This window comes from Lemur catta, chromosome 14, assembly GCF_020740605.2.
Source record: "Lemur catta isolate mLemCat1 chromosome 14, mLemCat1.pri, whole genome shotgun sequence".
NCBI classification, from domain to species: domain Eukaryota; kingdom Metazoa; phylum Chordata; class Mammalia; order Primates; family Lemuridae; genus Lemur; species Lemur catta.
In genome coordinates this window covers 62,663,783-62,676,697 of record NC_059141.1, presented here as the reverse complement: position 1 = coordinate 62,676,697, position 12,915 = coordinate 62,663,783, and the positions used below count along the sequence as shown (strand labels likewise).

Here is a 12,915-nt window from a genome sequence, read left to right as displayed (position 1 = left end):
TAGCTGTGTGACCTTGGGCAAGATGACCAAATTGCTCTGCACCAGGGCTTTCCCATCTGAAAAAATGAGGGTAATGGGACCAGTGATATGGGATGTGGAAGGGTCTGTTTAGGTGCAGTAAGTGTTAAACACAGCGTGCACACTCAAGAAAGGGTGGGGCTGCTTGCCGTGAGGAGCACAGCAGGGTACGTGCCCAGTGGTCCAAGCAGAGAGAGGGCTGGCCTCCCCTTGGGCTTGGCCGGAGTTGGGCCTCATTTGTCACTAGGGGATTCAATTACATCATAGAAGAGGGACAAAGAAAGTCACTGAGGCTGGAGGGCACCCAGCTGAACCCTCACTCCCAGATGGTTGGCAGCCAGGGAGGATGGCCTGGCCTGGCTTGGCCCCACAGACCATCCACTCCCGAGTTCCAGGGCAGGGCTCCATTAGTGCCCTGGCTCATTTCTGGGGCTGTTATACCAGCAGCCAGGCAGGTCACTTCCCCTGTCTGGTCCTCCCTCGGTCTCTTTGTGTCTAAAACCATTGTTGGTCCCCACAGTTCCTGCCCTGGGCCAGTGTTCATTGAATCTATGATCTGACATGTGACCCCCAAGTTCCTGTCTTTCCGGTGTGAGTTAACTTTAGTTCTTCCTTTAGAACAGAAAGGAAAAAAACATGAGCCCTTGTTCTTAGAGCTGAGAGGAGAAGTGCGCTGCAGTGGCAGGGAGCTGGCTTCTCAGGCCAACCGTGATTCAGCCAGGGGGTTCCTAGGAGGCCTTAGGAAGAATCAGCTTCAGGTGGCAAGGGAGGGTATAGGGCCGTGTGTCTGTGAGCCACCAGCAGAGCAGCACCAGGGGCCTGTCGTTTGGGGTAGGGGTGATTATTACAGACGTACGACAAGCACAGCTACCTTTGCACAGGCATTGTGCTCCTGAGGCAGGTGAACATGGACTTCTCTCTTGAGGAGTAGAGTGTCTTTTTTAAGAACTTGTGCTCTGAATTTTTTGGCAGAGCAGACTTCCTTTTGTGAAACCAGTCACCCCTTCCCATGGTATCTGTTTAGTCACCTAGGGGAAAAATTACAATAGCACCTCAGGGTGGATTCACCGAACCCTATAAATAAAGGTGGAGCCGAGGCTGGTTTTAATGTGGGAAAAGATAGAAGATGGGGTGACAGAGGGTGGACTGTGAGTTGCGGTGGGAGGAGAGAAGAGCGCTCTGTGCGGGTGGTTTGGCTGCGTGTTTTTAAGGCAGGCTTTTCTCACGTGTCCCACATGGCTCCAGGGGATGGGTGGACTGCTGTGGAAATGGCCAGGCAGGGGCTGCGGTGTCTGGGAACACTGGATGGGGCACAGGCTGGCTAACTACAGGCCCCATTCTGCTCTGATCCCAGGCTGCTACCGCGTGTAGGGCTGGGGTCTGGCTTGGCCCTTCTCCACTCTGAACTCCTTTGGACGTGCCTGGGAAGAGAGCTGGAGGGACCCAGGCAAGCCCTGGTCTTGATCCCTGGTGGGTCACTCCCTCGTGCCTGCTCTGTGCCACGTCCTTCTCCAAGTTGTTGGGGTACAAGTGAACAAAACAGACAACGTCTCTGCCCTCAGAGGGCTTACTCGGGAGACGCGGTAGACAAACGGCCTGTGGGGTCGAGGGTCAGGGCCAGGAAGAAGGTCAGCAGGAGGCAGTCAGGAGTGGGGGGGCAGGGAGCAGGCCCGCCCAGGATGGTGAGGGGAGGCATCTCTGAGGAGGTGAAATTTGAAGAGAGCTGACTGAGGTGAGGGAGGAAGCCAGGAACCTATATGGGGGAAGAACATTCTAGGCTGAGAGCAGTGTCAAGGCTCTGCGGAACAGTGAGAATGCCGGTGGCCTGGGGAGCTGGGCGGGGCAGGGGGTGGGCAGGAGGACGTGGGAGATGGAGCCCTGGGCCGCAGGCAGTGTGAATTTTATTCTAGGTATGAAGGGAAGTCACTTGAGGGGTTTGAAGAGGGGAGTCATCTGATCTGTGGTTTTAAAGGATCTCACAGGCTGCTTGGGGCCCAGTGAGGAGCCCTTACAGGATCCGGGCCTGAGCAGGCAGAGTGTGGACAGGTGGGAGCAGAGGGTCGGGAACACTGGATTTTGAAGGTAGAACCTGCAGAAGGTCCTGGCCGGTTGCGTGTGGGGTAAAAGAGAAAGAGGCGTCAGGCTTATGGCTGGGTTTTCTCTCTCACACACAAGTGAGTGCACATGGTGCCCGGTTGGGTGGGGAGCTGGGAGACCAAGGGTCCTTGCCCCGGCATGTTAAGATGGAAATATTTGTAGCTGTGTGAGGTGGGCAAGTGAAGGAGACATTAGGGTGTTTGACTGGGGGATTGATTGGCCAGGGCTGGAGATTTGGATCCTCGAGCCAGCAGTGTATAGATGGTATTTAGGAGATCACCTGGAGGGCTCAGGAGAGGATGAGGGGCAATGACTGCAGGGTGAGTGCCCCTGGCCTTCAGAGGGGTCTGGAGGAGGAGGCGGGAGTGTGTCTGAGTGGTTGGGGGAGGAGGGGGTGAGCAGCTGTGTTGGATGAGGTCACATAAGATGAGAAAAAAGATTTGGTCTCCAGCTTTGGCACGAGGAAAGCAAGTCACTGGGGCCTCGGGAGTGGTAGGGATGGGGCCGACAGGACGCGGAGGGCAGTAGCCATCGCCTTGGGGCTCGCTCCGTATGCTAGCATGGGTCACCTGGGAGGGAAAGGAAGTGGCTGTGCCCTCCATCAAGAAAAAACACCAGCCAGTTAATTCAGAGGGAGGACTGAGGAGCGGGACATCCTCAAGGATGACCCCACTGGAGCATGAGTGTGAGCTTTGATTTGCTGTTGGCTCAGTGCTGTATCCAGTGCTGGACACGGCCTGGCACTTGGGACATGCCCTGTGAATATTAGTTGAACGAATGAGCGAGGGGTGAATGAATACATGAAGTGAGACTTGGGATCCCGCCCTTCTCCCTGCGGCCTGGCATTTTGGTCTTGGCCCCACTTTGTTCTGCTGTATAAAATGCAGGGATCCGTCCTGGCAGAGTTTTTTCACTTGGGGTTCACAGACCACTGTGGGAACCAGCAACAGAAGGCCGTGAGCTCTCTGAAATTCCATACAAAATATTGGGCATGTGTACGTTTTCTGAAAGTGATGTGGTCCCAAAGAAGCTGAGACCTCCCAGGGCTTTCTATAAGGGGGGGCAGTTCTTCCAACTTTAGCCTCCTAGGGCTAGTGGGCAGAAATGGCTTAAGGCTTGAGAATACACTGGCAGGTGGAGAGCCATGGAGAAGCCCAGCCCTGTTAGTTCTAGGGAGATGCTGATAAATGGCAGCGAAATGCCAGCGTGGTGTAAAGCAGTTAAACAGAAGAATAGGAGGCAGCTTTACTTTCAGAGATCATGATGTGTTTTGTTTCATATGGAAAAATCTTGCTGGGTGTAGGAACCTGTCTGGTGTATTTGGGTGGGCCCCTTTCTGTTGTGGTGCACAGGGGACAGCCTAGCCCCAGTGGCTTCCTGGAGGTGGGAGGTCGGGGTTGGGGGCGCTTCTGCTTCTCTTCTGGGGTGCAGAAGTGCAGCCCTGTATTAACTCAAGAGCTAATAACCCAGCATTTTCTGAGCACACGTGTGCCCTGTGCTGAGTATCGGTACCGTGAGGAAGAGGTTCAGCCCCTTGCCAGGGAATGGCCTGGGTAGCTGCTTGCTGCACGTGGAGTCCGTCTGCAGGGCTGGAGGCCTGGGCTGGGTGGCAGGGTCGGTGCTGGGCTCTGCTCCCCCTATCCCCTCACCCCGGGGTGGTGCCTGGTCCTGTGCACAGCCTCACCCTGCCCTGGGAGGCTCTGAAGGTACCTGGGGCAGCCCTCACGAGGGGCAAAGCCTTCTTACACACCAGATAGTGCACCGAAATGAGTTGGGGGTTGCATAATGGTGATGGGCCAGGGCACAGCCTGATGTCTGTGACTCTGGAGGGGCCATCTGGGGTTGAAGGAGTTGGTCCAGACACTCAGGGAAGTCAGGTGCAGGTTATCTGCAGAGCCTCAATGTCCCCCTGTTCTGGGCTGGGAAGCCCTGTAGGAGCCAAGGGGCCACCTTGGACATGAGCCAGGAGCATCCCCTGGCTGTCGCTGCGGACTTTGCTCTGTGAAGTGTGATCACGGTGCTGGTTTCTGACCTAATTTTCTCTCTTTCCCCTGCCCCTGCTTAGTTGGCTGGAGTTGTCTTCCTCGGAGTCGGGCTGTGGGCATGGAGCGAAAAGGTAGGTGTTACTGTCACCAGCACCCTGAGCGTCAGGCAGCCAAAACCAGATTCATTCAACTTAAAATGTTCCCTTCCTCCAATTTGTTCCTTGACAACGAGCAATTCTCATGCAGTGGGAAGGTTTATGGTCCTTACTCTTCACAGAACCTGCTCCCTGTGGTAGACCGTTGGGTTTGAACTCTGTGGTTGTGGAGAGCCTTCTCGGTTCCCAGATGCCCCCAGTTGCCCCAGGCTTGTCTGCAGCTGTGCTCAGCACAGGCTTGGGGCTAACTTCCCGATCCCCTCTGTGCCTCTGGGAGCAGGTGAGCAGGTCCCTGGAGGCCGTTGCAGTTTATCCCTGAAGCTCTTGTCCTGGCCCACAGAAAGAACCCCTGAGAGCAGGGGGCAGGGCTCTTTGCCTCCTGGATGCCTAGTGGGGCAGGGGCAGGTCTTTAAGCACCTGTGGTTGGGGCTATGAGGAGGGGAGACTAGGCTCTTATTACCTGGAAGGATTAGGGGCAGTTGCAGCTCTAGGGAGGAGACTAGACTGGGTGTGGGCAGGGTGGAGCTGCCTGACTCCTGTTGCCCTGTGGAGGCCCTGAGAGTTGAAAAAGGCCCTCACTACAGGGCCAGGGAGGAGGGGGAGGGGTGGGGGAGAGAAGGGAAGGAGCAAAGTGGAGCATGCTGGGTAGAAACAGTGGGAACTAAAGCTTTCTCTAGAACAGCAGTCCCCAACTCTTTTGGCACCAGGGACCGGTTTCATGGAAGACCATTTTCCATGGAGAGGGGTGGGGTGGGGGAGTGTGGGGGTGCAGAACTCAGGTGGTGATAAAGCAGTGAGCTATAAATACAGATGAAGCTTCGCTGGCTCACTGGCAGCTTACCTGCTGTGCAGGCTCACCCTGCCCCAAGTTTCATGGAACACAGTTTTTCCATGGGGGAGAGAGGGGTGGATAGGGGGTGGGAGGCCGGGAGCTCTGCAACCCTTCTGGGGTTGGGGACTACAGTCCTAGAGCCTTAGGCCCAGGGCCCTCTTCTAATGGAACCTCTATGGGCTTTCCCACCATAGCCTTAGGAACTGGATATGGCCCACCTTCAAGGTTGGGTAGCTTCAGGGTGGCCTCTGAACCCTTAAAGGGCAAGAGCTGGGGTGCAATGTCCCTTTGCCCAGTGACCCAGAAGCCGGTGCAATCCATGGCTCACAGCGCCACCGTGTGGCCTCTTCTAGAACTGCAGCAGCCTGACTGGGCAAAACCCTGAGTATGGGACTGGCTACTCCTTTGCATCTGTCAACCTTAAAATAATAAAAAGGGTCAGAATCTAGTTTAAAGAAGGTTTATTCAAGTGTATAGATCGAGGATGGCAACCCAGGAAGCACAGATTCCAAAGAATGGAAGTCAGTATTCCAAAGTGTAGCAGATGGGATTGTTTACATAGACAAAGTTCAGGGAAGGTTAATGATTTCAGCATCTTTCTATGTGAGGTTTAAAGCACAGTTGCAATGGTCTGATTAGTTGAGGTAGTCTTTTTCTTTCAGGAAAGGTGTATCTAACATTCCACACTGAAGACGTAACTGTCAGGGGGTCTCCAACACTGTCCGGCCTGCGTTTGATACGAGACAGTAAAGGAGGCAGTTAACCTGTAACAGAGATCGGTTATAGGTTGGAAGGCGGGTGGTCTGCCCTCTCCTAGTCATTTACAGAACAAGAACAATGAAAATAATTAAACTATAATCAAAGAAGCAGAATTGTAAACATGCTTTGGGACTCAGTCCCCAGGGCTTAACTTCCTCGTTGGTATTTTACAAATCCTGTAGAACTACTCTGTGTATTGTGGTTTCCACTGGCTACATGTGACTATTCGTATTTATATTTAAATTAACTAAAATGAAATACAAAATAAAATCCAGTCCTTCAGTCTTACTAGCTACATTTCGAGTGCTGTGGCCAGTGGCTGCCATTTCGGATGCAGATACAGAACACCCCCTTCGTCACTCAACGTTCTGCGGACAGTGCTGCCTTTGTGCTCCCTTGGTGGGTGTGTTTTCCACAAGAGTGTTCATATTGAGTCTGTTTTTGTCTCACGATAGTGGGGTTCTCCATTAATTGAGTGCCCGTTGGGGAACTGACAAAGTCAGCCGCCCAGGCCTAGCACAGCACCCTGCAGGCTGCAGGAGAAGCCTGGCGCCTGCCTAGGAAGAACTCACAGCCTAGGTGGAGACCAGGAGCACTTCCGTGCCGGCCGCTGGGGGCTGAGGTGGGCAGGGATCTGCTGGCCAGAGGGGCCTCTAATAGGGTGGGCAGGGGCCTCACTGTGACCTGGCTTTTAATGAGATGACCAAGCCTCTGAAGGCAGGTTCCTGTCCTCAGTTGAGATGCAGCCCAGTCCTCCAGGGCAGCACCCTTGACTCCCGTCCCAGGTCAATGCTGTCCTGTTTTCTCTGCCTCATTCAGGGCGTGCTGTCCGACCTCACCAAAGTGACCCGGCTGCATGGAATCGACCCCGTGGTGCTAGTCCTGATGGTGGGCGTGGTGATGTTCACGCTGGGGTTCGCCGGCTGCGTGGGGGCCCTGCGCGAGAACATCTGCTTGCTCAAGTTTGTGAGTGGCCACAGAGACAGTGGGACGGAGGGGGCTGGGGGTGTGGGCTCTGCTGGGCGGGGGTTATAAGTTACGTGAGTAGCAGCTCTTAGAAGCCTCCCCCGGCCCCAGCAGTGGAAGCAGGAGGCAGCCCTTTGTGTCCTGCTGTGCCCCAAATGGTAAGATTTCAGGAAAAATCCAGATAAGCTGACTCCTGAGCCCAGGAGAAGTTGGGCCCCTCTGGTTTTCAGTCCCTGGTGGGATGCATCCACTACTCCCCCTTCCTTTGCCTTTTATCCTCCCTCAGAAGTTCTAAGGGAATTGTTTGTTTGCTACTCACCTTTGCCCTTCCTGGCTAAGATCAAAAGATGTTGCCTGATAAGGTTGAGAAATCATTTCCCTCCTCCAGGGGGTGTGAATCTGTTGGATGTGCGGTGCAGAATCCTTAATTTCCCGGCAGAACTGCGAGTTACTAAGAGTTTGGTTTTATATTTAGATACAAATTCATTTTTAAATGCATTTGGTTAAAATTTAAGTAGCACCTATTGGGGAAAACACATTATCTTTTTTTGCATTGTATTATTTCTTAAATGTATTCGACCAAGCTTTCTCTTTCTTGGACTTAATTTAAAAAGTAAAGCACATGGGATTTTTTTCTCTTAAAAAATATCATGTTCAGAGTCTTGTTTCTGTGTGAACAGAGATTACATTCTGGAGGGCCGTGTGTGTGTGTGTGTGTGTGTGTGTGTGTGTGTGTGTGTGTGCGCGCGCGCGCATGTGTTTTTCCTCAGTTTTACTTTGAAAGGCTCCCCCAAATTTGCCAGTTGTGGCAAAGCTGCGTAGTGTCCGGTATGGCCAATGACAGTGGCTGTGAGAACACACCCTCTGTAGGCTGAGCATCTGCTCTGATGGGAGGGGTGTGGACCTGTGGCTGCAGTGGGCCTTTGTAGAACGCCACCACTGTTTGGCTAGGGACAGCCGCGCTTCTGGAGAGGTCTTTATGCAGCTGGCAGTCACATACTTATGTGCAGAGTGGGTACGGATAACATTGGCACTTCTAGAGTTGTCATGAGACCTGCCAAAGAACTCAGATGTCCTGCATGAGCCGTGTGACCTCAGGCAAGCTACACACCTGAGTGAGCCTGTTTCCTTGTCCTTGAAGTAGGGCTACCAGATTAGTTTTCTAGGCGCTTGGATGGTTGTGTGTGCATGGAGAATGGTTCAGATAGTGTCTGGGTCACAGTCTCTGTCCTAAAGGAGGTGACACCCTGGTGGGGTAGGACAGCCATTCATTTGCATGATAGGGTTCCCTTCTTGTCCAGTGAGGGCTGCTTCATAGGAAATGACACATTGGCTTAGAGCTTTCTCATACTTTTTCATTCATTTGACTGTTATCAACAATGCAGTGATCCAGGTAGGGGTGAATATCCCCTTTTTACAAATGAGGTGAAGTTGCCCAGAGTCGCCCAGCTAACATGGGATTCCTAGGGCCCCAACATGGCTCTCTCGGGTGCAGAGCTCTCTGTAGCAGGCCATGGTTCCAGACCAGGTCTGGGTGTGCATGTGGCTAGGCCAGGCTGGTGATGCGGTGACTCCCTCTCTCATCCTTGTTCCCACACAGTTCTGTGGTGCCATCGTGCTCATCTTCTTTCTGGAGCTTGCTGTGGCCGTGCTGGCCTTCCTGTTTCAGGACTGGGTGAGGGACCGGTTCCGGGAGTTCTTCGAGAGCAACATCAGGTCCTACCGGGACGACATCGACCTGCAGAACCTTATCGACTCCCTTCAGAAAGCCGTAAGCAGCACCTCCAGTGGGCTCCCCACCGGCGCAGAGGTCTTCCTGCCAGTAATCTGTCTGTGTTGCCCCAGAGCAGAGGCCAGTGGAGGACAGGAGCACCTCCCTCCTCTGGGTTTTCTGCTTGCAGCTTGGCAGGCAGCAGGGAGGCCACGGAAGGGGCCCCCTCTGCCTCTGCTCAGTTCAGCTCTGCCCACTCATGGCTGCCCAACAGTCCAGGCTCTCTCAGAGTACCCGCCCCACGTTGGGGTTGGGCAGGCAAGTCCAGTTGGCAGGGGTGCAGCTGCAGCCATGGCCACCCTCTCAGGTGCTCAGCCCTCCCCTCCCGCAGAAGGGGGCCCAGATCTCTCCAGGCCTGCCCAGTAGCCACACTGCCTGCAGTCCTTCCTGGGACCTTGGGCGTTGGGTGCCCAGAGTAGAACTCCTTCCCCCAGGCTCATGACTCGCTGTCTGAGGCTATTCCTGTCTCCTTCCTCCCCCAGACCTTTTCCCCTTCCTGTTTGAGAAGGCAGAGCTGCCTGGAGGAAGCTTCCTCAGATGGAGAGGAATGTAACCTCCCTGGAATATGTCCCCAGGGGTTTCTCTAAGCAGTCCCAGCCTGTGGCCTTTAGTCCATCTGTGTCCCCCCCATCCCACCCCGTGTGGCTGCACCTGGAGGCTTGGACTACAGCCCCCAGCCCCCTGGGAAGAACTCACTCCAGGTCAGCCTTTTGGAGCCTCTTGTTTGATCTTTGTGCTGCCAGAAAGACCAGCTTCCTCAAGAACTTTATATGGAACACTTTGGTTCTGATAAGAAAATAAATTAGGAAGCATTAAAAATAACTATGACCCACTTTCATCATTAACCCAAACTTGTTTACCCTTATTTCATGTATCACGGGATCTAGCAAAACCCATTTATGTGACCAAGGAGCCTTCCTGTATTGTTATTACTGGTTTATATTTGTGTGTGAATGTCACCAAATCCTATACATTTTCAGATGTCTCTCCCTGTTTTTTCTTCTATTTGGGGCCACAATTCTTTTTTCATTTTCACACAGCCTTTGGCTTGCTGGTTTCAGTGTGTTAGCAGTTCTACCTTACGTTGCCTTAAAGACATTGTAGTTTTCGCCTTTGCTTTCTTTTCCTTTTAAAAATAAAGTTTCCCAAGGCATTCAGTAAATTATAGGTATTTCTGGGGTGAAATATTAGGTAATCATTAAAGCAACTGGAAACAATGGGGGTTGGGGCTGGGGAGACGGCATTTTACCTTAGAAGTAGAAAAGGGGGGGGTGCAGAAATCCCAGCTGTCATTGTGATTCCTGCCATAACTACGATAACCACGTCAGCTGCGAGGGCAAGCCCGCAAAAACGAAATGTGCTCTTGGGTGAGGTTGCTGTTAACTTCACAATGATGCTTTCAGTTTGTTTGACTCTCACAAATTTTTTAGACAAATGAGGATTTTCTTTGCAGCTACACCAGGTAACAGGAAAGGGAGGGCAGAGGCCCCAGGTGGGGGCCAGAGCTTTGACTGCGTTACCATTTATCCCATCATACCTCTTTCCTTGGGAGTAGACATTCTCCAGCTGCTTTTTGTAAAAAGGCAAAAAAGGGAACCAGTGCCAGCTTGAAAGTTTCTCGTGGGGGGAAGACACACTGCCTATGAGGTGTTCTCTGGGGGCCAGCTGAGGACCACACCAGAGGTGCAGGGGGCTTCAAAGCAGAGGAGAAGGCAGCCCAGGGCTGTGCAGGTGGGAGAGGAAGGGCAAGCTCCTTGCTGAGGAGGGAGTGGGGCTGGGCACCCTGGGGCCAGGGGGCGCCCCTGAGTCAGCCTTGTGTGTTAGAGGAGATGCCTTGGCCACTGTTTCCTTCTTTTTCTTTTTCTAAAAAGGTTTATTATTTACTTTTTATTTTTAGAGAGGGGGGGATCCTTGCTATATTGCCCAGGCTGGCTTCGAACTCTTGGGTTAAAGCAATTTTCCTGTGTAGCTGAGATTATAGGCGCATGCCACCACAACTGGCAGCACTGCTTCCTTCTTAAAAGGCTGCCTGTGTTGCCAGCTCAGCGTCTCTGTGCACGTGGGAGGCAGTCGGGTAGGCCTTGATTTCTCTGTGTGGCAGATGCAACACGCTTACTTTGGTGTCACTGAAGCCCCTGATGGTTCTGGCTTTTGTGATTGCAGAACCAGTGCTGTGGGGCATTTGGCCCTGAAGACTGGGACCTCAACGTCTACTTTAACTGCAGCGGCGCCAGCTACAGCCGTGAGAAGTGTGGGGTGCCCTTCTCCTGCTGCGTGCCAGACCCCGCGGTGAGTTGGCTTGCACTTGGGCGCACGGAGCCTCTGCCCTGCAGAAGCCGGTAGTTCCCGAGCTCCTCCAGCACTCTGGGATCTTCTCTCTCATGCACACCCCGCCCCGAGGCTCCTGTGGTTGCATGGCCCATTCTGGCTCTAGTGTTCTGGGCGAAGCAGGAGAAAAACAGTATTATCCCTACCTGGAGGGGCTCTCACTGGGGTGCCTGGCCAAAATGCCCTGCGTATGGTGAGCCCTGCTCAGCCTTCTTCAGTGTCCTTTTTCTGGAGAAAATGCCTGGTATTCAGAAGTTCACAGGGACTGTGGGGGTACATGTCACTATCTGGGGGACAGCCTCTCAGTAGTGGAGAATTATTTCCTGTTCTTTCTTCACCTGTTTTCACTCAAGACATATGTTCTTGGGTTCAGAAGCTGGGTTCCTGGGGTGGAGGAGCTCTGAACTTTGCCTGAACTGAGCCTGAGCAGATCTGGGCCCCTTGTAAGCTTTCTGTGCAGTTATGCAATGCCTGGTGTCAGGTCACAGGGCTCCAAGAAGGCAGGGCATCGCCTGTCTCCTCGCCCAGAGAGGCTCAGATTTGCTAAAATTGCTCAGCTGGTGTTTGAGGTCTCCAGTGTGACTGTGAAATATTCCATTCTAGCAAGTGTTGCATTTAGCAAGTGTAACTTTTACCTCCTAGCAGAGAGACTGACAAACTATGGCCCAGGGGCCAAATCTGGCTGCCTGTGTTTCTGTGACTTGTGAGCTAAGAATGCTTTCAGCTATTTTTAAATGGTTGAAAATAAATCAAAAGAAGGATATTTTGTAGCACATGAAAATTATATGAAATTGAAATTTCAATATCCATAAAGTTTTCTTGAAATACAGCCATGCTTATTTGTTCCATGTTATTAGTGTCTGCTCATGCTACAAAACCAGACTTGAGTCTGTCTCTGAAATATTTACTGTCCAGCCCTTCACAGGAAAGGTTTGCTGCCCCTGTCCTAGCCTGGAAGGTTAGCTGGCAGCATGATTGAAGGATAATGGAATTTGCACAGGTGTTTGCTGGTGTTTGGTTGTGACTTTTCTAGAGCTTCCTACTGCCTGCTTCTTGAGAGATCAAAAGTGACTTAATTCTTCTGTTTTTCTCACAGCAAAAAGTTGTGAACACACAATGTGGATATGACGTCAGGATTCAGGTGAGAACCATAATGTGTACAACTTTAATATTTCTTTAGGTTAACAGTTCTTTAGATTTTATTTCCTATGGTCCAACTTCCTGATTTAACACAAGTACACATTAAAGTGGGAAAACTACAGGTGATTAAGCTCTAAGGTGCCACTTAAGCTGGGATCAAGCTGAACAGGGACACAGTTGCCACACCAACTGCTTCCTGAGCTGGTAGGAAGACCCAAGGAGCAGCAATGGGTGGTGATTGCAAGCCCTGTGAACTACAGTCCCCAAACCTAGCAGTTACTGCATTAAAGAGGTGGGATGGGCTGGATGCAGTGGCTCACGCCTGTAATCCTAGTGTTCTGGGAGGCTGAGGCAGGAGGATTGCTCGAGGTCAGGAGTTCGAGAGCAGCCCGAGCAAGAGCGAGACCCTGTCTCTACTAAAAATAGAAAGAAATGATCTGGACAGCTAAAAATATATAGAAAAAATTAGCCGGGCATGGTGGCGCATGCCTGTAGTCCCAGATACTCCGGAGGCTGAGGCAGAAGGATCGCTTGAGCCCAGGAGCTTGAGGTTGCTGTGACCTAGGCTGACTCCATGGCACTCTAGCCCAGGCAACAGAGCAAGACTCTGTCTTTCAAAAAAAAAAAAAAGGTGGGATGGGGCTGGGCATGGTGGTTCACGCCTGTAATCCTAGCATTTTTGGAGGCTAAGGCAGGAAGATCACTTGAGCCCAAGAGTTTGAGACCAGCTTGCATAACATAGACCCCATCTCTATAAAAAATAAAAAATAATAAAAATTATCTGGGCATAGTGGCATGTGCCTGTTAGTCCTAGCTACTAGGGAGGCTGAGGCAGGAGGATTGCTTGAGCCCAGGAATTCGAGG

General features: G+C 52.3%; 1 protein-coding gene across 2 annotated transcripts in view; it reads left to right on the top strand.

The window, feature by feature from the left end:
- Window positions 1–12,915, top strand: part of TSPAN14 (tetraspanin 14) — a 56,951-nt gene that overhangs the window by 38,742 nt on the left and 5,294 nt on the right. For both annotated transcript variants that reach the window (XM_045567824.1, XM_045567823.1), the window contains 5 exons: window positions 4,181–4,231; window positions 6,666–6,812; window positions 8,413–8,583; window positions 10,747–10,872; window positions 12,008–12,052. In XM_045567824.1, the coding sequence (XP_045423780.1) occupies window positions 4,181–4,231; window positions 6,666–6,812; window positions 8,413–8,583; window positions 10,747–10,872; window positions 12,008–12,052 (540 nt within the window). The remainder of the gene's footprint in view (window positions 1–4,180; window positions 4,232–6,665; window positions 6,813–8,412; window positions 8,584–10,746; window positions 10,873–12,007; window positions 12,053–12,915) is intronic.